Source organism: Thunnus thynnus, chromosome 12 (assembly GCF_963924715.1).
Source record: "Thunnus thynnus chromosome 12, fThuThy2.1, whole genome shotgun sequence".
Taxonomy (NCBI): domain Eukaryota; kingdom Metazoa; phylum Chordata; class Actinopteri; order Scombriformes; family Scombridae; genus Thunnus; species Thunnus thynnus.
In genome coordinates this window covers 32,400,803-32,426,830 of record NC_089528.1, presented here as the reverse complement: position 1 = coordinate 32,426,830, position 26,028 = coordinate 32,400,803, and the positions used below count along the sequence as shown (strand labels likewise).

Sequence of the window (26,028 nt, the reverse complement as noted above, 5' to 3'; positions counted from 1 at the left end):
GATCTGGTCTTTGATGTAGTTTTGGTTTGGTTTGTCCAGGTGTTCATCTCTGACACACTGGATAGTTTTCACTGGGACTATTTTCTCTGTAGAAACTAGTCCCAGTGTGTTCTGTGGAGTAACTGGGACTGTTCTGATCTGAATTATTATACCAGCAAACAAAGAAAGAACAACTGGACACAGTGTCAAGGGAGAACATAGTTAACGTTTATTGAAAGGCTGATTCCACCACTTCTGAAAGTCTACAGAGAGACAGAAACACAAAAAAAGCCTCAGAAGTCAAAGCTCAGATCTGAACCATCAGAAGCTCTCAGATCCACCAAAAAGAGATCTGACCAAAACGAGGACTCGCCGCCCTGAAAACCTCCCAAACTTCTCACAGAGTGGAATGTCATCGACAGATCCGAGTCCATTTAGTTCTTACTCAAAAAAAAAAAAAAAACAAAAAAAAAAAGGCAACCAGAACCAGTCCAGCTCAGATCCACGAGTTTCTCTCCTCGACGCTTCTGGCCAAATTCGTCCTCTCACATTCAATAATATTTTATCTTTATTTTTCAAATACATTTTTGTAAATGCAACATGAAAAGCACAATCACACGGAAAATAGACACGTCTCTTTGAAGTCTGCTTTAATAAAACGCCCCCGACGGGAAAATAAAAACAGGCTTTTTTTTTTTTTTTTTAATCCGTTGGAACTAAACGATGAGTGTGATACACGTTCTAGATAGAAAACAGCTTCCTGCTGGTCTACACGGGACAGGGATTTACTTACAGTGCTGCAGTCCAAAGCCTGAACATGAAGGGGGGGGAGGGGAGGGGGGGCGCATCTGAGCATCCTGATTGGTCAGCTGTCACCCGCTGCTTTCTGATTGGCTCTTAAACAACCAGGACTGACAGTATATAAAGGTCCTACAAGAGTGAAACCACAGAAACCTCCACTGACCCAACTCAGCAGAACTCAGCAGCCCGTTTTTTCCACCACAGGAACTTTTTAGGGAACTTTAAATTGAGTTCCTGAACCTAAAAAAAAAAAAGTGTTTTCTCTACAGAGCAGTGCTGTCTGATGGTTCAGGAACTATCGCTGCCTGTCAAACTAAATTCAGGGCAAAAACTAAACCACAAAGTGTGAAAATTGTAGTTTTTTTTTTTTTTTTTTTAACCTAATTGCTTAATTTTTCAGGTTCATCAAATGTTCCTGCACAAATGTGGACTTTTAGTTCCTGAGTTGAGTCCATGTGGCTCCACAGTTCCTGGTTCCTTTCAGGTTGAAAAAAAGGGGAGGGGGGCTTTAGTTACGACCTACGATTCATAAAAACACTGCTGTACAGGGGCGAGCTGCAGTAGTGGTTACTGAAGAAGAGTTAGTGGAAAACATTCAGGCTGAGTCAGCTACCTGTCTGTCTGTCTGTCTGTCTGTCTGTCTGTCTGTCTGTCTGTCTGTCTGTCTGTCTGTCTGTCTGTCTGTCTGTCGTTCACCTGTACAGCAGTCAGTAGTAACGGGACAGCGAGCAGCAGGCACAGCAGAGCCGACGGAGCTGCTTAAAACTAGTAAAAAGGCAGAACATGAACAAAAAGAACAGTTAATGCAGGTTAAGTAAGCGAGCAGGGTTACAGTTTAGCAGTCGTTGTTTTTTTTTTTTTGTTTGTTTTGTTTTTTTTCTTCATTAATCAAAGAAATAACAGGAAGAAGAGGCCAAGAGAGGAAGAGAACCCCCGAAAAATATTCAAGCAGGAAGCTAAAAGACATACCTGTGTTCACCTCAGCGGGCGTGAAGCTAAAACTGCTACGAACAAATCACAAAATACAGGTTTGGTTTTTTTTTTTTTGTTTTGTTTTTTTTGTTAATATCTGCAATCTCTTGAAGCTAACAGTAACACTATCCCTAAGTTTGACGGGGTTGTTTTGTTCTTTGTCCCCCCCTCTCTCCTCTCTCTCCCTCGTCCTTCTGTCTTAGCTGTGATGTGTTTACTGGCATCACGACGGCGTCCCTTCGGGGGGTCCTCGCGCCTCTTCTTCCTCCTCCTTCAAAAAACAGGACGGACGGCCAGCGAGCGAGCCAGCGGCGAGTTTCACGCCTGGCTGCTTCGCAAAGCAGCGTCCAGTCCCGGTTCTCACCACACGACTAAGAGACGAGGCCCGTTTAAAGTCCAACTATGGCAATATATATTTATTTATATATTTATATAGCTGTTTGTTCCTCCTTTCCTTCCTTCATTCAACCAATCAGCTACAGAGAGCCTCCCTCCTCCTCCTCCTCCTCCTCCTCCTCCTCCTCCACAATAATGAAAATGAATGGAGAGATCAAAAAGTCCAGTCTGTTTTTTTGTCCCCCGCTGCTTCACCTGACCTCCTCCCCCCTGAACCCGACCACCACACCGTCCTCGCTCTCTCATGACGCTCCCCTGCTTCAGTCTGCAGCGGCGGAGACGCTAAAAAACGGGCGCTCTTCCCGCACCGAGCAGACGTCCAGCAGGTCGGTTAATTTTATTTTATTTTTTTGTTCCAAACAAAGATGAGAGAGGAGTTGTGTAGATGTGGTGTCTGTCCAAACCGGGGGGGGCAGTAGTGGTGGTGAGAGGGGGGGGTTTGTGTTCCTCAATGTTCAGATTTCCGCGGGTTGAAGGAAACCCGGCGGTGGCGTGGCGCGTGGCACCGCGGATGAAGAGATCCCGCGCCCTCCGATCCAGGAGGGGCGTCACCGCTCCTCGACAGCCGAGGGGGGTGGGGGGGTTGGTGTTTCAGCCTCTTTGGGGGGTCGCATCGCCTCCCCAGCCTCCACCGTTTCTCTCTCTCGCCGGTTTAATTTCCCTTTTTAGTTGGAGCTCGTCTTCGTCAAACTGTTTTTTTCCTCCCGTTTCTCCTGGTGGTGGTTTTGTTGACGTCCGGACACAAAGCGCCGCCTCGCCGGCCGTTCAGTGAGGCGGGTTCATGGCGCCGTGACCTCGCTGCTGCTTCTGCTTTTGCTGCAGGAGGAGCTGCTCCAGCGCCGACGGGCCCGGCTGCATCATGGAGCTCGACCAGATGGACTGCGGAGAGGAGCTAAGTGTTAGCATCATGCTAACCGAAATGAGAGTCTGACAGATACGTCACAACTGATCAATAACTAATTATCAAAAATGTTTTCATGCTATTGATCGTGTAACAAAATTAATATTGGCAGAAAATTAATTGTTAACAATTTTAATAATCAATTAATTCCTTAAACAAAACATTTAACACAACAAAAACATAAGACATCAGTCGCCAATTAATCCATAATGAAAATAATAGTCAGCTGCAGCTCGAACTTCGGTCTCATTTTCATTTATTTGCATTAACTTGCATCTATAATGTTGTCCAAACGTTATTAAAACGTTATTATTGAGCCTGTATCTGCTCCTTCAATTTGGAATGAAAGTATCAAACATAAGCCACAAACTGATGATCAATTTTTGCTTAAAGAAATGTCAAAAACGATCCAACTGATCATTAAAATTGTTGCCAGTCAGATAACAGCCAGCTGATCACCAGCTGTATGATCCATCAGGCTCAGTGAGTCAAAGTTCTCCTGGACGATGATTGGATCAATAAAAAGCTGCAACAATTAGTCGATCAACAGGAAGTTAATCAGCAACCTTTTTGATTATCGATTAATCATTTTGAGTAATTTCTCTCTGATTCTTCTTATATGTGAATATTTTCTGGTTTCTTTTGTCCTTTATGACAGTAAACAAGACGTTCGATGACGTCACTGATCCACATTTTTCACCATTTTCAGACATTTTATGGACTAAACAACTAATCAATTAATCAAGAAACAAGAGAGTAAAAAGGACCTTGAGGCTGTCGAGCAGCACGGTGGAGGACGACTCCTCCATTGGAGACTCCTGATTGGTCCAGGAGCTGCCGGTCGGTCCAGCCTGGTGCCAGCTGGTGTCTGAAGCTGCAGAGGAAGCTGCAGCCGGCAGGTAGTCCAGACCGAAGCCGCTCACGGCTCCTAACAAACAAACAAACAAACAAACAACTACAGGTCAACATCTGGAAGCAAAGCGAGACAAGAACGTACTGACAGTGTGTTTTATATCTGTCTCTGCTGTTGCTGCTTGTTTTCTTATCTATTTGGGATAAAAAAAATTAAAGTAAAAAGTTTTGAAAGTACAGTTCCCATCATGCTTTGGGTGATGCAAGCAGAAGGATAATGTGGGCTATTATATTATCTTTTACTTTATATTTATTTACATTTTTGCACATGTGCACGATGAAAAGTCACGCTGAGGCATCTATTAGCAGTAACTGTTTGCACTGTAACCATGGAAACAGACACAAAGATCAATAAATCAACAAATATTATATATTAAATTTGTATTATATTACTGTTTCTTTTTAACCTGTCAGGTAAAGTGAAATATTTCTCAAAGCTGCAGCTCAAGTTTCCAGTTAAACCAGTAGTCAGGTGTCTGTAATCATTCCTCCTGTTCATACTGGACATTAAAAGATCCTTCAAATGTGTTTTCAATGCATTTAAAAGTCTGTGTGAAGCTTCTATTCAGCTTCATCAGTCTGAGTTAGTCATATCAGTGGATATCTGACACATTTACAGTCTTTGTGTTTCCCTGTTGAGCTGCAGGTGGAAGTATAGTAACAAAAAGAGGAACTTTGGCACTAAAAAGACTGTAACGTTGAAAGATATCTACTTGATTTGACTCATTTGGACGCTGAAGCTTCAGATAAACTTTTAGATGCGTGTTTTTGTTTCCTCACCGGGCTTCTCGGCCTTCCAGCGGTCCACCACCCTGCGGTCGCGGCTGTCCGGAGTACCGATGGGCCCGAAGTTAGAGAAGGGCATGGCTCCGTGGTTGTGTGTGGGGGGGGAGGACGGCAGGCTGCTGGGGTTGGAGGAGTGAGGGGATTGGCTGGCCGGGGTGGAGTGGTCTGCCAATCAGAGCACAGCAGTAATACATCAGACACACGTTTGACCGTTTGAAGCGAGTGTGAGCTGCGGCGAAGGTGAGACGTACCTGAGCTGGCGGGGAGGGAGGGGGACCAGGGAGTCCCCTCGAACAGGGAGTAGAGGGAGGGCTCCTGGTGCATCATGGGAGCGTCGGGCTTGGAGCTGGGCGGCAGGTTCTTGCCATACGCCTGACTGAAGATGCTGTTCTGGTTGTATTCCTGAACACACAAACACAGACGTGAGACGAGGCACTCACATCATGTTTCCCAGGCAACGACACAGACGCACTGACGCTCCCAAACCCAGATGATTATTGATTTCCAAATGAGGGAATATTTGGCGTTATTTTTGGTATTAAAGAAAAGATTCTGTCGGCCCAGTGGAGAAACACTGAGACCAAACGATTCATCTGGAAGATACTCAGCAGGTTAATCAATAAACACAACAGTTTGATGGTAATATTGGACTTGATTCGCTGGATATTCTCATCTAGTTATTGTATCTTTAAACATGTTTTTGATTGTTTCCTGTATATTTCCTCCATCATGTCATTCATTAATAGTTTAATATAAATTAAATAAAACACATCAGTGTCTCTTTCATCCCTGTTCACATCCTGTTCAATATATATATATAATATTTAACTATAAATAACTTGAACAGAGATGTCAGTGAAGTGATGCTGAGATCTGATGTCAATCACTGATCAGCTGTGTGATATTGATCAGATTCACTGATTTAAACCTTTAACTCTTCAGATTTTCTGTTTGAATAAACATATGTTGCGCCCTCTGGTGGATGAACTACGTTACAGCAGACTTCACCTTCATTAAACTGTTTTCATGATATCAGACTGTTTTAAAGGTTCTTTTCATTTTATCACATGCAGGTAAAAAGTATTTAACAGTGCAGATTTTTAATGAAGCAGATGTTTATTCATTTTAAAAGCAGTGATGCTCAGTTTCAGTTTTTAGTGAATTTAAAGGGGCAGAGATCTCAGACGACGAGGCTGTTTTTTTGATGATGATGTTTGTGTGTTTTTAACGGAGTCTGACCTGCATGGGGAAGCCAGATATGGGCAGGAGAGAAGATGATTGGCTGACGACCTCGGGGCCGCCCTCCATCCTGGCCTGGTTCGGCAGCTGCGGAGACGAAGGACAGAAACGGGATGAAGACAAAAACAAGACAGCGGCGGCGGCGGCTGTCTGACATCACACACACGTCTCACCAGACAGATGACGTTCATTATGTAGCAGAGCTGCAGGGACGTTTTAATCATCCGACACACACACACTAAGATATATATACAACCTCTGACCTCAAATCTGATCTATCATCACAAACACAGATCTGCAAAATCATATAAACATGTTTAAATTTAATGAGCTGCAGGTGGAAACTAGCAGCTGAAGTGTCTGAGTTCATATAAACTCTTTGATCAAATCGTTATTAGCTTGAGTTTTATAAAAGATGAACTATACCAGTGGTCCAATTGTCTCTTTTCCCACAGAAACCACTGACAGGATAAATTAATAACATTTATAAGAGTCTGGTTTAGATGATGATCTTTGATTTGTAGCCGTTTGATCCTTTTTATCTGTTATATTCTTGTGTTTCAAGTCTTTTAAAACATGCAGGTTTCTTTTTTTTTGGGGGCGTTTACATTCAGTCAGCGTGAGATTAAAGTAGTTTAACTAACAGAAAGCTACCAACAGCCGAAGCTTCGTGATGCTTTTCTCGTTCTAGAGATGTGAAGTGTGCGGAGCTGCTGCTTCCTCGACTGTTTTTCATTCTGTTTTCTCATTTTAAACATTTCTTTAATTGATCTCAGGACTCTACTGGTTAATGAAACGATGCTACAGGTTTATATTATTTACACTTTGTTTCTGAGAAATCACGTTTTGTCTGTAAATGTGCTTTTGGCGGACGGCTAAGAATTACAACAACACGCATGAGCCTTGGCTGCTGCTGCTGCGAAGAAATTAAAAAGGGATCTGATTTAATCTGCAGATCGTTAGCAGCGCACGTGACTGAATTTTAAGCTCTGTGATTGGTTGTTTTTGTTGCTGAAATGCATCTTGGGAGTCGTAATTAACTTCTACTCTGAAATCTTTATGTTTAAAGTCTTGTAGCTTCATTTAAATTACAGAACCAGATATTTTCTTACAGCAGAGTTTCATGTTGATCCAAACACAAATATCTCTTCACAACTCTATTATTATTATTACTACATGAGAGAAGCTGAATATTACGTTTTCAGACACACGTTTCTCTTTTTGAGTTGTTTTGTAATATGTTGACAGTTGATGTTTGGTTAATAAAGTCGTCTGCTGACACATGATGATCTTTGATATTCTGCACTATAACTTATGGCTGAACGATATGTTGAAATAACTTGATTCATTTGTATTTGTTGTTATTTGTGCTCAACTGTCTTGCACATGAAAAACATGATGTTTAAAATATGCATCTGTTTATATCATCCAGCTGCACTTCAACTAGCATCACTACATGTGAAAGACTGCAGCTCTGTGACGTGAAGAGATGGATGGTGATGAGCAGTGAGGCTTTAGACCAGGATGGGACTGGATGCACGGGGTGGGGGGGTGGGGGGGTGGGGGGGGGGGGGGGGGGGGGGTTGAGGATGTGGAAGACAGGGCTACATACAAATATGTTTGGTCCAGGAGCAGTGCTAAGAGGGCCAGCCAAGGCCTGGAAGAAATCAGGAGGCTTAGTAAAGACCAGCTCCTCCTCCTCCTCAAAATCAGCTAGAGTTTTTAACAGGTCAGGAGGTAGAAGAGGCGAGCTCTTGTTGTCCTAGTGAGAGATGAAGCAAGAAGAAGAAGAAGAAGAAGAAGAGGAAGGAGGAGGGAGAGGGGTAAAAAAAAAAAAAGAAGAAGAAGAAGAGAAAAAGAAAGAAGGCAAGCCGGTAAGACAGAGGAAGAAAGAAGGAAAGTTATGCTGAAAGCTACAAAGAAGCTGAAAGCTGAGTACAGATCAACACAGTAAAGATAAAAACACACAGACACTGCAAACCGAGTCATCGTCTATCGAGTCCTGAACATGAGAGAGAGAAACCAGCAGGCAGGGTCACAGTCCACCTGCTTCAACACATCACTCCTACAATCAGCCTTAAAGGTCAACCATTAGTCCATTAATCAATTAATCTTTTTGAGTCATTTTGTAAGAAAAAAAAAAATTAAATTCTCTGATTCCAGCTTCTTAAATGTGAATAATTTCTGGTTTCTTTGACATATGAAGACATTTTACAGAAAAAAACACAACAACAACAACTAAAAATATAAGGAAATAATCGACTAATTAATCAATAATGAAAATATTGCCTAGTTGCAGCCATATTTAGAAACATTACAGATATGTCTCCACTGTTTAATGTCAGGATCCACATCTATCACAGTAAAATAACTCTGAGCAACATCTTTTAAGATTGCAGCCACAACACAGATGTTTAGCATCTCTGCTAATCAATAACCTGAGAGAAACCCTTGTCTACGACCAAACTAAACCTCCAGAAACCTCCAGAAACCTGCAGGTTATTATAAAGTCCTCAGTGACACTCGATTACTGCAACAATACTTCAAGAAATTAAAGTTTCCCTCCAGAGAACCAACAAGAGAAAAGTTAAGATTTACAATTTAGAATCATGTTTCATTGATTAATTGATTAGTCCATCAACAGGACATTAATCAGGAACTACTTTGATTGATGAACCGTTTCAGTCATTTTTTAAGCAAAAGTGCTGTGAAAACTTTCTGTTTTCAGCTCCTGAAACATGAAGTTGTTTTTCTATATATGACAGTAAATTAAGTATCTTTGGGTTTTGGACTGTTATATTTGTCATTTTTCACTATTTTCTGACATTTTATAGACAAAACAATTAATCAATTAATTGAAAAGATGCAGATTAATGAGAACAACCATCAGCTGCAGCTCTAATGTTTTGGATAAAGTATGTATAAACCCTGCGGCTCAGTAGAAGTCCAGCTGAGTTTTATGTGGTTTTAAAGAAGCTCTGGTCCTCAGACTGACTGTGCTGAACATCTGTAACAGCTGGCACAAACTCTCTACAGAGAAAAGAAAACACTGAGGGGAAAACGGCGAGAAACAGCAGCACAGAGACAGAAAAGCAGCAGGACCGCAGCGCCTCCTCCTCTCTGACTGTCTGAGTTGGCTCACCTCAAACGGGGGTCCGCGGGGCCCGGCGGCGGCGGCGTCCTGCTCCGAACACATACCGCCCGGCCTCTTCATCCTGTCGGCCATCACGGCCAGACCGTCCCCCATCCTGTATGTGGGCTCCCAGTAGAAGTCCTGCATCTTGACGTCGGGGTACTTGATCTTCTTGTCCATGTTGGAGAGCTGCGGCTGAGCGGGCGGCTGCAGCTGGTGCTCGTACAGTTTGAGAGGGTCCTGAGCTGCCATGTAGAAGGCCTGCTGCTGCTGCTGCTGCTGCTGCTGCTGAGGCTGCTTCATCGACATCTGCATGGGGGGCATCTTCTGCAGGGCTGCCTGGGCCTGGTTCCACATCTGAGTCGGCTGGTCCTGGACCTGCATGTACTGCTGAGACCACGAAGAACACACAGAGGCAAACATCAGTCACTGGACTGGACCCCTTCTGTCGGGATCTGATCTCAGTGTTTCTCCTGAACAAGCGCACCTTCTCCACTTCCTGTCATCCACCACCAGTATGTTTCACACAACCACGGCGCTGGTTTGGCTAATAAACCTGAAGTTGTCTGTATGTAGCTGAACTGTTCAGCTTAGTTTGGAACATTTATTAAAATTAAAGCTGCAAGCAAAATAAACTTTATTCAGATTATTTAGTTATTATTTAGTTGTTATTATTGTTATTATTATTTAGAGTTCATAGATTTTGGGAATTATCTGTATTTCTGTTTTGCTCAGCAGGTTTGTTTTCCATAAATCTATCATTAATATCATCATATCGAACACATTTAATATGTGATTAATGTGGACGCAGCTTCATGTGGACGTGTTCGGAGGGTGCTGCGGCTGTACGGACTGCAGAGCTCACCTGCTGCAGCCCCGGGTGGTGAGGTGGACTCTTGCCCATCCCGACCTGCTGGACCGGCTTGGTGGGCGACTGCTGCTGCTGCTGGCTCATCACCTGCACCTGCAGCTGCACCGACTGCTGCAAGGCCTGCTGGGAGGGCGTCTGGGCCTGGGGCTGCTGACCCTGAGAGGGCCCCTGATTCATGGGCCCCGGCCCCTGCCCCGGCCCCTGGCCCGAGGACCCCGGCCCCTGACCCGGACCCGGACCCGAGGGCCTCTGCTGACTGTAGGGAATGTGGGACTGCTTCCCGGCCTGGACCTGGGTGCCGGCCTGGGTGTGGACGGCCGGCTGGAGGAAAGGTCCGGGGACGGACACTCCGGTGGAGAAGGTGAAGCCCGGGTTCACCTGGAGCCCCGGGAACGCCACCTGGGGAGGGATCACGTAGGCCGAGGGAGGGAAACCTGCAGAGGAAGAAACTTGCATCAGTGTTTAATGTCTGAACACAACAAGGCAAACAGGAAGTTCAATAAAACAGTAATAAAGTATAGAAGTGTGTGTGTGTGTGTACCAGGTCTGCTGGGCAGGGGTGGGAACGCTCCAGGATGATGAATGGGGATAAACTGGGAGGAGCAGGTGGTTTGAGTTTGAGTGACGGGAGTCTTCTTCGCCTCAGACACCGGAGTCTTCCTCAGCTCCACCTGCGCTTTCACCTGAAGAAGAACGAACCTCGTCACACGACTCGTTCAAATATATTCACATTTATATTCTTAATTGAGAATATTTACTGGTGTCTTTAGTCTCTGTGACAGTAAACTAATCAATTAATCCAGAAAATAATTGACAGATTAAGCTAAAATGATTAGTCTTAAATATATCATACGAGGGGCTCTGACCTGTTTTCCAGCATCAGAAGTTTTCTCGTGGCCGCTTTTCTTCAGCTCACTCTTCCTCTTCCCGTCTCTCTTCAGCTCTCCTTTCCCGGCGGCCCCGTTGCCTTTGGTGAAGTCCCGGCGCTCCTTACCACCGTCCTTCTGGTGATGGTTGCGCGTCGGCTCGCGGCTCTGCTCTCGGGGTTTGATGTTCTCCTTGAAGGTGACGACGGGCCGGTCGCTACCGTCCGGCCACGAGCTCTGCGTCTTCCCCGCCGACAGCACCGACTTCAGCCCCGTGTTTCCGCCGTCGATGGGCGTCTGCTCGCCGTTGGACGACTCCTGGAGCACCGGCGCCTCCTTCTCCTGCGGCTCCTCGATGGCCTGCTCTGGAATATCAGTGATGAAGATGAGGAGGCCGTCCTCGCTCACGTGGCACTGGATCAGCCTGTAGACAGAAGACATAGTGATAAAGCTGCCAGACCAGTGAAAATATAAGGGGCCAGTAAAACTGATCTACTGGTCAAGTGGGGAAAAAATGCTACGCTGGACTCTGCAAGCTGCAACGATTAGTAAATCAGTTGATCGACAGAAAAGTAATTGCTAACTACTTTGATAACCAATTAATCATTTTGAGTCATTTTGTAAGAAAAAATACAAAAGTTCTGCGATTCCAGCGTCTGAAATGTGTTTATTTTCTGGTTTCCTTAGTTTCTATGACAGTAAACTGAAGATCTTTGATTTGTGAACAAAACAAGACATCTGAAGACGTCGTCTCGGGCTTTGAGAAACATTAATCAACATCTTTCAGTATTTTCTGACATTTTATGGACCAAACGACTAATTGATTATTCAGGGTTTTTAATACGGTGATTATGAAGTTTATTGCTTATTTCTCCCTTCCTGCAGTGAAACACTGCAGAAAAGAAAAATCAATAAAAAAACCTTTGGGAATCACTTCTTTACAGTAAAAACATCTTGCTGCCTCCAGCTGCTTTAAACCTCCAAGTTTAAAAAGCCATAAATACAGCTGCTAATGTTCTCTGTTCACTCACAGGACTATTTCTTCAGTAGAAAACTGACCCCAGTGGATCTGCAGGGCTGCGACTAACAATTATTTTCATTGTAGATTAATTTGTCAGTTACTTTATCATGAAAAAATTAGTCATTCAGTCTGTTAAGGTCAGAAGTTGTTGCTTTGTTTCCCAAAGCTGCAACCTGAAATGTCTCGTTTTGTCTCGACCAAAAGTTCACAACCCAAAGAAACTCAAACCAGAAATATTCACATTTAAGAACAATTAATCGATTCACAGAAAATTCATCAGCATCTATTTTGTTAATCGTCTAATCTTTGCAGCTCTAATTATCAGAGTAACAGAGATAATCTGTCAGCCTCTCTCCTCCTCCTGGTTTTAGGTTGGAGGCAGGAACAGAAAAATAAAACCAAACCTGTCTAACTGAAGAAGCTTTAAGCTACAGTAACAGTTTCCAAACCAAAGTGACAACGAGCCTCGAATCACTTCAGTAACTGACAAATAATGATGCATCTGTCAGTGATTTACCCATCAGCCGGCAGACTGACACTCACCCCGGCTGGTTGTCGGCCACCCACTTCCCCAGACTGATGAGCCTCTGGTGGCGGGTGTGGACCGGCAGGCCGTCCCTGTCCACCAGGATGCCCTGATGACCTTTAGTGAAGTCCAGAGACCTGAGACAGCAACAGGTGTCATTATAGAAACATCCTGACTGATTCATGGTCCTACTACTGAATGAACGAAGGAATGAATGAATGAATGAATGAATGAATGAATGCAGGAAGGAGTCGGTACCTCAGAGCAGGCCGGAGAGCCAGAAAGCCCTGGAGCTCAAACTCCTCTGGCAGGGGTGTCACTGAAGAGAAAACAAACACACCTTCACCATCAACACTCTCCCATCACTAATACAGTCTGGGGATGAACGATAGTATCGGCACGTCATCGGTATCGGCTGATAAAAGCTCTAAAATGAAATATCGGCATCAGCCATTTCTGACAATTATGAGAGGCCAATTTGTTGCCTTCTCCTCCGCCGCCTGACTGCGCCTCCCTCCACGGACTGTTTCCCCCTGACGGTCCCGGTGCCTACTCCACAGGCTGCGCTCCACTCAGCCGCCCGTCAGACCCACTGCCACTTTAACCTGAATACCAAACCGGGGCTCGATGCTCCGGTTGGATCCACATGCAGAACCGGGGCTAACGTTAGCTGGGAGGCTAGCTGGCTGTGCTTCCCTCCGGCCATGCTGTGGCTAACGCTCTGCTAGCCTCTCAGCTAATGTTAGCCCTGACACTCTACCATGTGGATCCAACCGGAGCACCGAGCCCCGGTTTGTTATTCCGGTTAAAGTGGGAAGAAGCAGCTGATCTGACGGGCAGCTGAGTGAAGTGGAGTCTGCGGAGGAAACACCGGGATCGTCAGGGTGAAACAGTCTATGTTCGGCTGCACAGATATGAAACACCTTCGCTGACAGGATGTACCACTCTGTTTGGAAAAAAAAATCTTTTTGGTTTATAACGGCGGTTGGCAACCAGCGTATTAGGTGCATTACCGCCACCTTCTGCTCCGGACTGTGGACCAGAGATTAAATCCTACACATTAATCCTGTCTGTCTAATAAACTCAATGAAAACTCTACTGCTGCTCCCACTTGGCAAGTTCATTAAAGTTTTAATGCTGAGCTCCTGAACTCCAGTCTTCCTCAGTTCTTCCTTCATATATTGTCTTTCTTGATCATACTTAGTTCAATCTATGCTTGCATGTATAATAGTCTCCTCAGCCAGCTGGTAAAAATATGTGCATATATCGGCAATCGGCCACAATGAGCTGGAGATATCAGCATATCGGATATCAGCAAAAAATCCAATATCGTGCATCATTAATACAGTCAACTAAACCTGAGAGCCGCTTCATACACAAACACATTAACTTCAGTAAAAACTCATTTTGAGTGAAAAATGACAATAATTGTCGAGTGAACTGAGGAGGAGCTCGTATTGATCAGTTGATGTTGGCCGTAAGTTCATCAGTCCTACCTGAGGAACAGGACACGTCGTCCTCTTTGGGCTGGAAACTGTTGAGGATGGAGACCAGCCAGGGCCAGATGCTGAACGACAGGAAGAGGAAGAGGAGTTAAAGTTCAGGTTCAGAGCTGATCCAACAGTCTTCAACTACAACGGTGGAAATGACGGTGGACTTACTACTGCCTCTTGTCCACGGCGGCCTCGTGGAAGACGCTGGGTCTCAGTTTGAGCCAGTCCAGAGACACTTTGATGGCCGGCAGAGGACACTCGCCCATGATCTCCTCCCCGCGGTTCTTGTTGAACAGAGCTCGGCTGCACATCACACCCAGGAAGGACACTGAGGGGAGAGGAAGTCACGTCAGACGCCATGTTGGCCCTCAACACGGCGGGAAACACATCTGTCCTGTCATACATGTCAGTTTATTTTACCTCCTCTCTTTAAATGTATTTTAATATTCAACTGTTGTTTAAATTGTCTGATTGTCCCTCTGAGTATGAAGTTGCTGTATAAATAATATTTATAGGTAATATAATCAATAGACTTGTTGGAGATGAACTGCTGCAGCAGGAAGTCACAGAAACATTAACATCCTGTTGGATCTGATTTAATAAAATGTAGCATCCATTAATCAATGAATCAAAATTGTTGCCAATGAGATAACAGAGCCTATTGATCACCAACATCAGGCTCATTGAGGTTCTGATAATCAATAATGAAAATAATCATTAGTAGCAGCCCTAATAAAGTGTTATCAGATCAATCTATTCAAGCTTCCACTCAGAAACAAAGTATTTCTGTTTTAATGATGTTGTTTTATGATCGAGTCACTTGTTAAATTCCATCTAGACAATCAGTGATAATCATGAATCCCAACGATCGATTAATTATTTGGTCTATAAAACGTCAGAAAATAGTGAACAAACATAAAACATCCTAACAGCCGGAGGTGAAATTACTGGTTTTGTCCACTAACAGTCCAGAATCCAAAGATACTCAGTTTATTATCACATTAAACAGATAAAAGAATCTGACACTTGAAACGTCTGATCTTGAATCGGATCGACGATTCGATTCATTGACTGATTATTGCAGCTCCGACTTATATTCTAAATTCTTCTACATAGAAACGTAACGACTGATCAGCTGCTGTCAGACGCGTTCACCTCACACTCATCCTCAGATAAACAAACTCAAATCATCGATCAATAGTCAGAATACACAAGAGGAGTCTGTAGATATTTAGACCATCAGAGCTTCTAAATGTTCCACTTATGATCAAAACATTCATATTGTTTCATTCTTATAAGAATTAAACAACGTTAGTGATGTCGGGATGCAACTAACAGAATCAATTTGTCTATAAAATGTCAGAAAACAGTGAAAACTATCTGTTAAAGTTTCTTAAAGGCCAAAGAGACGTCATCAAATGTCTTGTTTTATCTGATCAACAGTCAAAAACGACACAGAAAAGCTTTAAATATTCACATCTGAGGAGCTGCAACCAGTAAATGACTGTCAGTTGATCAACTAATCAGTTAACTGTTGCCGTAGTAACATAATGTTCATATATTTGATTTATCAGTATAATCTGTAAGCTGCTGAAAGGACTCGGCTGCTCTGACAAACATCTTGTGTCAAAATAATTCAACAAAATCTCCAAACAATCAAAATAAATTCACTTCAAAAACAAAACTACAGAACAATATGTTCACTTCAGGATTTCTCTTCTGTGCTCACTTGTTTCAGTTTCAGGTCTGAGTTGTTGGAGTCGACTGACCCCGCCCCCCCCCATGAGTAACTGGCCAATGGGAACGCAGCTCTGTAACGAGAGCTTTGTGGTTTTTTTGGTTTGATTCTTGGGAGATTTTTTTTAAATTATTATGACAGAAATGTACTAAACTAAAAACGGAGACATCTGCAGACGTCTCCTCAGACTCTGGGAAACTTTGATGGTTATTTTTTCACTAAACGATGAATCAAAATAACCTTCATTCACTTCTTCATGTTGTCTGTCTGCAGACGGCCTGAGAAGTGACTGTATTGATTCATTGATTTATTTATTGAATGGGACAGTTTGAAACATTAAAGATCTGTAGCATCTGTAGTCCCCGACGAAAAGCAAAAAAAGAGTTTGTGTTGGAAGTATGAGGTGACAGTAGAACCAGTTGAACCAGTAGAACCAGTAGAACCAGTGTGAGTAGAAGCATGAGTGTGACTCTGGTTCTTACTGAAGAGGCCGAGCAGCTGGAACCAGCTGATCTGCTGCTCGCTGCTGTAACTCTGCTCGCTGCCGTCAGCCGTCAGGTCTCTGAGGTGATGAAGCTCAAACAGGTTGATGACGGTGATGTGGACCAGCTGCTGAGAGCTGAAGGCTTTCTGCAGGATCAGCCTCTGCACACACACACAGGAGCCGGGTCATCAAACGAGGATTTTAAAATGCTTTTACCTCTCAGAGTGAAGGTTGTTTTTGTGTTTTACCTGAAACTGCTCCTCCAGCTTCTCCCTCAGACCGTCCAGCTTGTCCAGACTCTTGCTCAGGTAGACGTGACCGTGAAACTTGATGAAGGCCTTGATGAAGTCTGACACGCTCCACTTGGTTTTCACCTCGTCACGGCTGCACAAACACAAGAAGGAGAATTTATTTCACACAAATGAAACTTTCCCTTTAATTTAAACTCTAAAGAAACATTCGGGAGACATTTTCTGATTCGCTGATTCTCAGTGAGATGATAAACAAGTAAATTAAACCAGTGTGATTATCACAGTGTGTGAGGTTGCGTTACCTCTCAAGAGCTTTGGACAGGGCTTTCTGCAGGTTGGTGGAGGCTGCAGGGAAGGGGAACTTGACTGCGATGCTGCGGCAGTAGTAGAAGATGGTGGTGAGGTGGTCTCCTTTAGAGGACGCCAGGATGGCCAGCTGGTTATACGGCTGACCTGCAGGAGACACAGACCACCATCAGACCACATCAACCAGACACACTACAAACAAAATCAGCCTCAAAGAACAGCTGTTCAGATTTGATTTGCAACCAGTATACGTTTGACAAAGACCAGCGTGTCAAGACTCACCGTTTGATGGGACCAGCTGAGCGGCGTGTCGGTAGTACGACTCCGCCTGGCTGGTCTGGTTACGATAACGTGCTGAAAGACAAAAAAAACGATCAGATGAGAACCAGAAACTCGGACGATCTTTGATGGGAAATGTAGTATTAGAAAGGAAGGAAGAAACAGCACGACGACGTGTTCCTGGATCGACATCGCCATCGACCAATCACAGCCCTCTGACATCATCAGTGTGCTCCTGTGCTTCTCTCATAATGTCTTTGTGACCTCAGAGACAGTTGTGCCTCTTCAGAGGTGAGCTGAGTTTTCCTAATTGAATTTATTAATTTATTAATACTCAGAAAACTGAACAAAAACGTTCACTAACGATACATTTGTTGCCCTGAATGATCCAGTTTTTACATCATTAATTATCGCCGTGATATATTTTTCTTCATCGTCGTTGGTTTTAAGAATATGGAATATATTCATTATAAAATATAATTTATATTTGTCAGCATGGCCTCTATGAAAAGAGCAAAAATTAGTTTCTCTTATGAATAAGTCTGGTTTAACAGAGCTAGTTCACATCATAAAACTACAATGTTCCTGTTCATTTCATTGATTAATTATTCTGACCAAAGCAAAATTAAGGCTCTTTTATCATCTTCATCCTTTATTGTTAGTGAACAATAATCAAGCTTCACTTGCAGCAGCTCAGACGGCTACAAATATTAAATATTAAACACGTGCAGTTTAGGATTTTGTTCAGTTTTCTGAGTATTAATAAATTAATAAATTCAATTAGGAAAACTCAGCTCACCTCTGAAGAGGCACAACTGTCTCTGGGGGTAGGGATGGGTGTGATTAATCGATAATCGATAATTGATCGTTCAGAATGTTTTCGATCACGTGGAATTAAATCGGTTTAAAGTTCGTATCAAAGTACTTTATGTATGTGTGTGTCTTGAAGTTGAAATGGATTTCACTACGTGCTGCAACCAGCCGAGGGCGCAATTTAAATTCAAGAGGGGAAAACAAATACTCAGTCGCCGTTGGGTTGCCATAGAAACTAGACGAAAGTAAACATAAAGAGAGCAAGGCGACCATTTCAAGCTAAAAAACAACGAAGCTCATTGTAAACATTGCAATGCCTGCCACACAACGACGACCCCAATGATCGACACCCGACACTGGTTAATGAATCCTCCTCTTCCTCCTCTTCCTCCTCTCAGCCTACCATCAGCTGCCTTTATGAGCTGTTTAACAGTTTAACCATCTTGTATAAGAGGACTGCTGCTGCTCTATAATCTCTTCTTGGAATAAAGATTTGGGGGCCACAAAGAAATTTTGAGAGAAGCACAAGAGTAGCACACTGATGATGTCAGAGGGCTGTGATTGGTTAATCGGTAAATCACATTGTGCAGATTCCTTCCTCTGCTGGTCTGTTAGTTTTTTACTCACCGATGTCTCCGAGGTGGACGAGGCAGTGCTGGCAGATGTAGGAGCAGGAGCTGGGCTGCGGCGTGACGATGGCGCTGGTGTTGCTCTGTTTATTGCTGATGATGCCAAGCTGAGACGACTTGACGCGACACGGCAGGTCCACGTTGAACACGGTGCACAGCTCCTGCAGTAACTGAGACCACACAGCAGCAGCAGCAACGTTACATTAGCCTGATCGCTGTGATGTGTGTGTGTGTGTGTGTGTGTGTGTGTGTGTCGCCTGTTGAAGTCATAATATAGATGTAATACGGTTAATGTGATTTTCTCTGAGCTTTTGTCAGACTAATCGATATATAATGATTCAGTCCTACTGGTTTACAGACGTTAACAGTGATGCAGTTTAAATGTTGGACTCTTCTTCAGGTGTTTCTCTCTCAGAGCTCTCTGGATAAAATGAGACACATGAAAACAGTTGTTTTTAAAAAGTCAGACTGAACACAGACGTCCTGTGAAGGAAACAGTAAACCAGAGCTTCATCGTCAGACTCTGCTCCCTCTTCATCAAAAACACCCACTTACACCTCCAGCATTCATGGTTCTCATAAAGTGAAAGTTTTCGGCGGATCTGCTCTGCGTCAGTCTGTTGACACTATTTACACAAATCAAAGATGAATCATGTCACCAAACTCACATGTAAGAATCTGTTTCACAAATATTTAGTTTCTGCTCGTTGCTTCGACTTCCTTTGATCACTGATTCATTCAGATAAATTCATCATGGTGCACTAATAGCTTCCTGATGTCCTGCAGATAAAAACAACTGCAAACTGCCAACATTCAACATGTGCAGCTTGACAAGACAGAAAAAAAACATGTTTTATTTCTCTTTGGTCCTGTTTACACCTGGTATTAACATGTGATCCTTTTTCAAAGACTCGTTGGTTATTAACTAGACTGAGTTATGCAGCGATCTCTCTGCAGCGTGCATTTACACACGAGACACAGCAGCATAACTTCATTGTTTAAATGTCCGACAGCGTCGGTCAGGATCTGATGTTCATTAATGTTCTTCTACACGTCCAAAGCAGCGTCCGTGACAGGACAGAGGAAACTATCTAACAACGTTTAGCTTCTGAAATATGTTTTTAGACAGACAAGCCAAAAATTAATGGTTTAATTTCTATTCTAACTGTTGGTTTGAAGAGTGAAACCGGTTAGAGGGAAACGGGAGGTGGATTACGTTTTTAATTCACATGAAAAACTAAATAATTTGTTTATCTTGTTTATCAAACCAGTTGAACAGTTTTGGACGGAGGATCTTGTGTCTAGTCTGTCAGAAAATAGAGGACGTCAGCTGAGTAGGCGTCCTTCAATGTGGTCCAGATCACCTCCGAATGTGGTCTGAGTGATCGGATCTCAATCCGTCCTCAATGTGTCTTTGGTGCGTTCACACCTGTATTTAGAGCTGCTGTCCACTAGTGATCGGATCACCTGAGCTGGATGTTACTACCAGCTGTAAACTGTTCAGTCAGCAGCTGCTGACAGGAAACTTTCACTTTCAATATATTTCTATGTTTCTTTTGGTACTAAACTAAACTGGACAATCAGAGAGACAGTGTTTTTTTTTAAACAGGATCACACCCGGGTGGTGCTGAGGACCGCCTGAGTCTCACCTGCGTGTAGAAGCCGCTGGCCGCCTCCAGGAAGAGCGACAGGTTGGCCTGCACCTCGCTGCGGTTGGGGTTGGCTCGGTTCTTGGCCTGGCTCTGCAGCGTGGTGATCTGGTTCTTAAACGCATGATTCCACCTGAAGGTAGACACAAAAGGAAAAAAATAAAAAAATAAGTGATTTGAGCTCCGGCAGGCCTGGATGATGTGTGTGTCATGTGATGATGATGATGATGATGACGCAGCTTACAGGTCCTGCTCCACCTTCTTGTCCAGAGCGTACTCCAGGTCTGTGACCAGCATCTTCTGGTAGAGATCCTGCAGGGCCTGCCGAGACGTCCACACCTCTGCCGCCCCCAGCTTCGAATCTGCACGACAGAGCGGGAACAGTCTGATAAACAACTGCTGGTGGGAAGCAGATCGTTATGATCCCTGAGGATGAAGACTGGAGCTCAGTCTGGTCCGATCAGATTCACCGTCTCGTTTACTGATCGATTCAGTTGCAACAATTAGTCATTTAATTATTTTGAGTCGATTTGTAAGAGGAAACGTCCAGATTCTCTGCTTCCAGCTTCTGATAGGTGATTATTTTCTGGTTTGTAAGACAGTAAACTGAATATCTTTGAGTTGTGGACAAAACGAGACGTTTGTTTCACCATTTTCTGACATTTTATAGACCAAACAACTAATAGTTAATGATAACTCCACATTTAAAGTTCTTGTTGTGACCAGAGATGTGCAGAGAGCTCAGTATTTGTATCTGTATTTGTTGAGGCAGCAGAATTATTTGTATTCAAATAAAAGTGTAAAGAGGTTTAAAAATCCTGTGTTTGTTTTTATTACGCTTTTAATTTTAGAAAATTAAAGTGTTACAATAAGTGTTCATGAAGCGTGTGTCAGTAGTTCAGCTTTATCTCTGGGGAACACCTCCCAACTCCAGGAGTGACGTCCAAATTAGGAAACGTGCATCATGTAGCAGCTGGATGTGACTCCCCTCACTGAGACCTGCTGACAGACGTCACAGCGGAGCAGAGGAGAGACACTGAGATAGTGATGTAACCGACCTGCGCGCTGGTATTTGACAAATAATTTCTAAAAGATTTGTATGAAACAAATATTCGTATCAAACATCACTATTTGTGCTTTGCTGAATAACGTCTTTGTGTTCAGACACACCTCTAGTTGTGACATTTAAAAAAAAAGTAAAATATCTACAAAAAAGGTTTCAATATTGACACTCAGATATCGACCTGACACTAATATCTACAGATTTCAAACAACTTAATTTATTTCAGTCTTTAAAGTTAACAAATAGATGAAAAAGCTTTAAACAACTTCAGTAAATGTGACAAACAGCAACGACTCTCAAATAACAAACAGCTGTAATTTAGGATTATTTTAATGATCAGCTGTATTTCATTGTTTTTTTAAATTAATCATTCACTCTATAAAATGTAAAAAAAATAACGACAAATCACATCATGACTGATCGATCGATCTTTTTTCTTTGTTGCACAGCTTTGACTGCAGGGAATTATAAAGAGCATTTTAACCATTTACTGACCTTTTACAGACAAACAGCAGATTAATCGCTAATGAAATTAGCTGTGTTTAGAGTAAAATAACTAGTTAGGAATCACATTGATGCATTTGTCACATTATATATTCACATGTTTACTGTGATATAAAAATGAAAGACTCTGCGATAGAGACACGTTTCTGTACTGCTCACTTTCATTTTACACAACCGAGGTATTAAAGGGATAACAATCAGTATAAAAATCATCTCAGTTATGATACATATCGTCATATTGTGCAGTTAGATCTGATTCTGATTGTTCTGCAGTAATTTGCTGTGACTGGAAGAACAAATTTAAGGAGCAGCAAACGTGTTCGACCGTGTTCAGAGACATAAAGAGTGAAATCAAAGACGCTGCCGTGTTGTCGTGTTCGGAGCCGTTCAGTCAGTGTCAGATGTGTCAGATAGTCCGACCACAAACATCAAAGTAAAAACCACCGAGTGCTGCAGGCTCAACGTAGTTTTCTCTACTAGCAGACGGTCTGGCAGGAAGCCAACCGCACTGAGAAACTGCTGCTGGTGCTGTGAGGAAAAGACTCACGCTGGACGCTACAAACATATAAAGTCAGCTGTCAATCAACCGGTCTGGTCACTAAACATCCAGGCCTGTCACTATTCTATGATAACATCACATAGACGACTGAGGTTTCAGACCAAAACCAACATGTTTTATGGCATCTTATGTTGAGATTGTGGTTCAAAACTATTCAGATGAATCGCCGCACAAGACAAGAAAACTTCAGCAGCAAGAAAATACCAAATTTAACGAATCAGTTATGATTTAGATGAGTTAGAACTAACGATTATTTTCATTATCGGTTGTTTGGTCCATAAAATGTCAGAAAATGTGAAGGTGAAAGATGTTGATCAGTGTTTCCTAAAGTCCAAGATGACGTCCTCAACTCAAAGATCTTCAGTTTACTGTCATAGAGACTAAAGAAACAGGAAAATATTCACATTTAACAAGCTGGAATCAGAGAAGTCAGATGAATGTGTTCACAGTTTCAGCTGGCTGACTGTGAACACGGTCCTTAAGTCAAGACACAGTATTTGCCTGCATGTGAATAACAAAGCAGTCTGGTGTGATGCAGAGTAGAGATACCCACTCACATCCTTTACTGCAGTACAAGTACCAACACAGCAATGTGAAAATACTCCATCATGAGTAAAAGTCCTGCATGAAAAATCCTACTACAGTAAAAGTACATAAGTATTATGAGCTTTATGTAGTTAAAGTATTGCAGTAAAAGTACATAAGTATTATGAGCTTGATGTAGTTAAAGTATTGCAGTAAAAGTAGTGGTTTGGTCCCTCTGACTGATATATTATTATATATGACATCATTAGATTATTAATAGTGAAGCATCAGTGTTAGAGCAGCATGTTACTGTTGTAGCTGCTGGAGGTGGAGCTAGTTTACAATACTTTATATACAGTTAGCTAGTTTAGCCCAGTGGTTCTCAACCTAGGGGTCGGGCCCCTCCAAAGGGTCAGCAGATAAATCTGAGGGGTGGTGAGATGATTAATGGGAGAGGAAAGAAGAAAAAACAAAGTTCTGATACTCAAATCTGTTTTCAGTTTTTGGACTTTTTCTCTAATCTTTGATTTTTGCTGAAATATTGGATCATTTGAACATTTATTGAAATGAAAGCATGTGAGAAGTTTAGAGGGAAAAATCACTATTTGGTGGAGCTGTTAACAACTCATAGACATGTGAAATGTGACCCCGACTACACACTGCTTTTTGTAAGACGTCAAAAGACAAAAAGGTTGGAAACCACTGGTTTCATCTTTAACAATGTGTTGTATTTTAAAAGCTTGTTATATTATCCATTGTGTCAAATCTTCATCTGAAAAGTAACTAAAGCTGTCAAATAAATGTAGTGGAGTAGAAAGTACAATATTTCCCTCTGAAATGTAGAAAGTAGCATCACATGGAAATACTCAAGTAAAGTACAAGTACCTCAACACTTTACTTAAATACAGAACTTGAGTAAATGTACTTAGTTACTTTCCACACAGGTGAACGTGTGATGGTGCAAACCTACCTGTCATGTCAGCCTTCAGGGCCTCTGCCTGTCTGCTCGGATGTAAACAGAGGAGAAGAGGTTAGACAGGACACACACACACACACACACACACAAACACAACCTGACACTGACACACACATCACCTGACTGCATACATGTAAATACCACGGTAACATGCAGCACTTCCTCATTGTTGTCAATCCACAGATCACTGAGTGCAGCGGAGCTAACAGCTAGTCTGCTTTCACTCCACCCGCCGAGGCTTCATTTAAACATGAAACAGCTGATATCAGATGTCTGTTAGGGGGGGGCAGCGGGCTCAGACTAATCCCTGGATCCAAAAATGCGACGATAAACGTACAAACAACAAACCTTCAGTACATGTAGCTCACATTAAGCTCTGACCGCCCGCTGCTAATTAACGCATGTAAACACACAGCTAAACACACAGTTAAACACACAGCTAGGCACCCTTTAACCGGCAGTTATGCCTGACAGAAGCAGGTGTGAATGAAGCTGAAGCATCTTTAATGTGTAACAGCATCAGTTGTCTGATGCTACTCTGACATACGCAGCAACACGCTAACATTAGCTAGCTAAAGCTAACTAGCAACAACACACCGAGTAACGCGTCTCTGTGGCGGGTAAACGCACATTTAGCCTTAAATTTAGCCCCGCAGCGGACAGTTAACATTACATTTATCTATAATCAATCTATAATAACAGCAGCGTGTATCCAACGCTATACATATCTGTCTGGATGTGTGTAACATGGCGACAGGCAGCAACATCGATTGTTTGTTGATATATGATGCTAACATGTAGCTCCCCAGCCTGTTAGCTTCAGCGTTAGCAACCGAACGAAACTCTTCACCTGTCGGTTAAACTGTGAGTTTCTGAGCTCACCTGTCTCACAGGTGAGCGGACAGAGAGCCCCGCGGTGAGCTTACCGGAGGTACTGAGCGCAGAGGTTCATCCTGCCGGATCTCCAGTCTTTCAGACAACGACTGGTCCCGAGGCTAACGCTCCTCCCGCCGCCATGTTGTTCCTGTCTGACCCGCACAGGGCCGCTGAGGAGGGGGGCGGGTTTCGGGGGAGGAGGGGGGGGGGGCGTTTCCGCCAGAAAACTACAGGGTGTTATATGAATACAGTATAGTGTTATACAACACATATAATATTTTATTACAAAACTAAAAATACGAATAATAATAAAAACAAATAATATGTTGAGTCAAAATAATGACAGAGCTACAGATATCACTTACTTACAGAGACCCTAAAGTCCTCAAAAGTGATTATTTTTTATTTATTATATCGTGTGAACATGTTATTATATTATATAAACATGTTATTATATTGTGTAAACATGTTATTATATTGTGTGAATATGTTATAACATTATATAAACATGTTATTATGTTGTGTAAACATCTTATTATGTTGTCTAAACATGTTATTATATCGTGTGAACGTGTGAACATGTTATTACATTATGTAAACATGTGATTATATTGTGTGAACATGTTATTATATTGTGTAAAAATGTTATTATATTGTTTCCCATCAGTATATGAGCTTATTTTAATCCTAATTGTCTAAAAATGACTCTGATATGTGAACATATGTTCTGTGTTGCACTTTGTTCTCCACACAAGATGAACAGCAGCAGCTTCATTTATGGTGGATTGAAATAAAAACCTGGCATCGACACATCGTCTCTGTTTGTGTTTGTGAAGAATAAATATGTTCTGGTGGAAAAGGCTGAAGGTGGAATTAAAACAGTGTTTGAATTCACACATTAAAATGTCATTTCTGGTCGGTTTATTAGGAAATTATGAAACATGATGTCAAAGTTTTGATGTAAAAAGTGAGAGTCAAAACTTTCATCAGGGGGACAAATATATTGACTGGAGGGCCAGATTTGGCCCACGGACCGCTGTTTGCCTACCATAGTTTTATAGGTTATGTGTAGTTTATTCCTTTTCATGTAATGTATAATTACTGTGTTCAATAATATCAAAAACACAGAAAAAACAATATAACTTTAAGAGAAAGAGAGTTATGAGTGACATGAATGCAGCATGTTTGAAATATCTGTTTATACTGTCTGAAGTTATTATTTAGTTATTACATCAATAAACATTTTTTTTTGTCTCTGTGGTGACTCCTACGGGTGTCAGCCAGAGAAAATCACCTGTGTCTGTTTGTATTTGACTAATCATTCATTTCACATGTTGCTGACATCACTCTGGTTGCTGGTTAAACTTGATTCATTTATCTCTATATTTTCTGCTCTGTTCGATTAATGTTGAGCGTTTGTTATTAATTCTGCACCAACAGAAACAGTTGTGATGTTTTCTGCAGCCAGAGGACACTGTGGA

General features: G+C 42.5%; 1 protein-coding gene across 3 annotated transcripts; it reads right to left on the bottom strand.

Annotated features, from left to right (window-relative positions):
• Positions 1-185: 185 nt before the first annotated feature.
• On the bottom strand, positions 186-24,728 carry smg7 (SMG7 nonsense mediated mRNA decay factor). 3 transcript variants are annotated; one of them, XM_067606961.1, is made up of 23 exons: positions 24,598-24,728; positions 23,666-23,697; positions 20,289-20,406; positions 20,045-20,177; positions 18,395-18,566; positions 16,958-17,029; positions 16,672-16,822; positions 16,367-16,502; positions 16,117-16,279; positions 14,065-14,224; positions 13,900-13,970; positions 12,662-12,722; positions 12,421-12,540; positions 10,857-11,280; positions 10,532-10,673; positions 9,985-10,424; positions 9,129-9,509; positions 7,599-7,748; positions 5,987-6,073; positions 4,999-5,149; positions 4,742-4,912; positions 3,817-3,977; positions 186-3,027 (listed from the first exon to the last, which is right to left on the bottom strand). In XM_067606961.1, the coding sequence occupies exons 1-23, from the start codon at positions 24,621-24,623 to the stop codon at positions 2,914-2,916; spliced, it is 3,636 nt and encodes a 1,211-aa protein (XP_067463062.1). In that variant the 5' UTR covers positions 24,624-24,728; the 3' UTR covers positions 186-2,913. The 3 variants fall into 3 exon arrangements, with proteins under 3 accessions (XP_067463062.1, XP_067463063.1, XP_067463064.1); XM_067606962.1 differs by having other exon boundaries at positions 9,129-9,506; XM_067606963.1 differs by lacking the exon at positions 7,599-7,748.
• Positions 24,729-26,028: the final 1,300 nt, after the last annotated feature.

Bases quoted from the DNA above. Each gene is read 5' to 3' on its own strand.
- smg7 (XM_067606961.1), bottom strand. From the start codon at position 24,623: ATGAACCTCTGCGCTCAGTACCTCCG. The intron at 16,823-16,957 runs GTGAGTCTTGAC...TGTCTCCTGCAG, and splicing joins TCAGCTGGTCCCATCAAACG to GTCAGCCGTATAACCAGCTG. The intron at 16,503-16,671 runs GTAACGCAACCT...GTGTTTGTGCAG, and splicing joins CTGTCCAAAGCTCTTGAGAG to CCGTGACGAGGTGAAAACCA.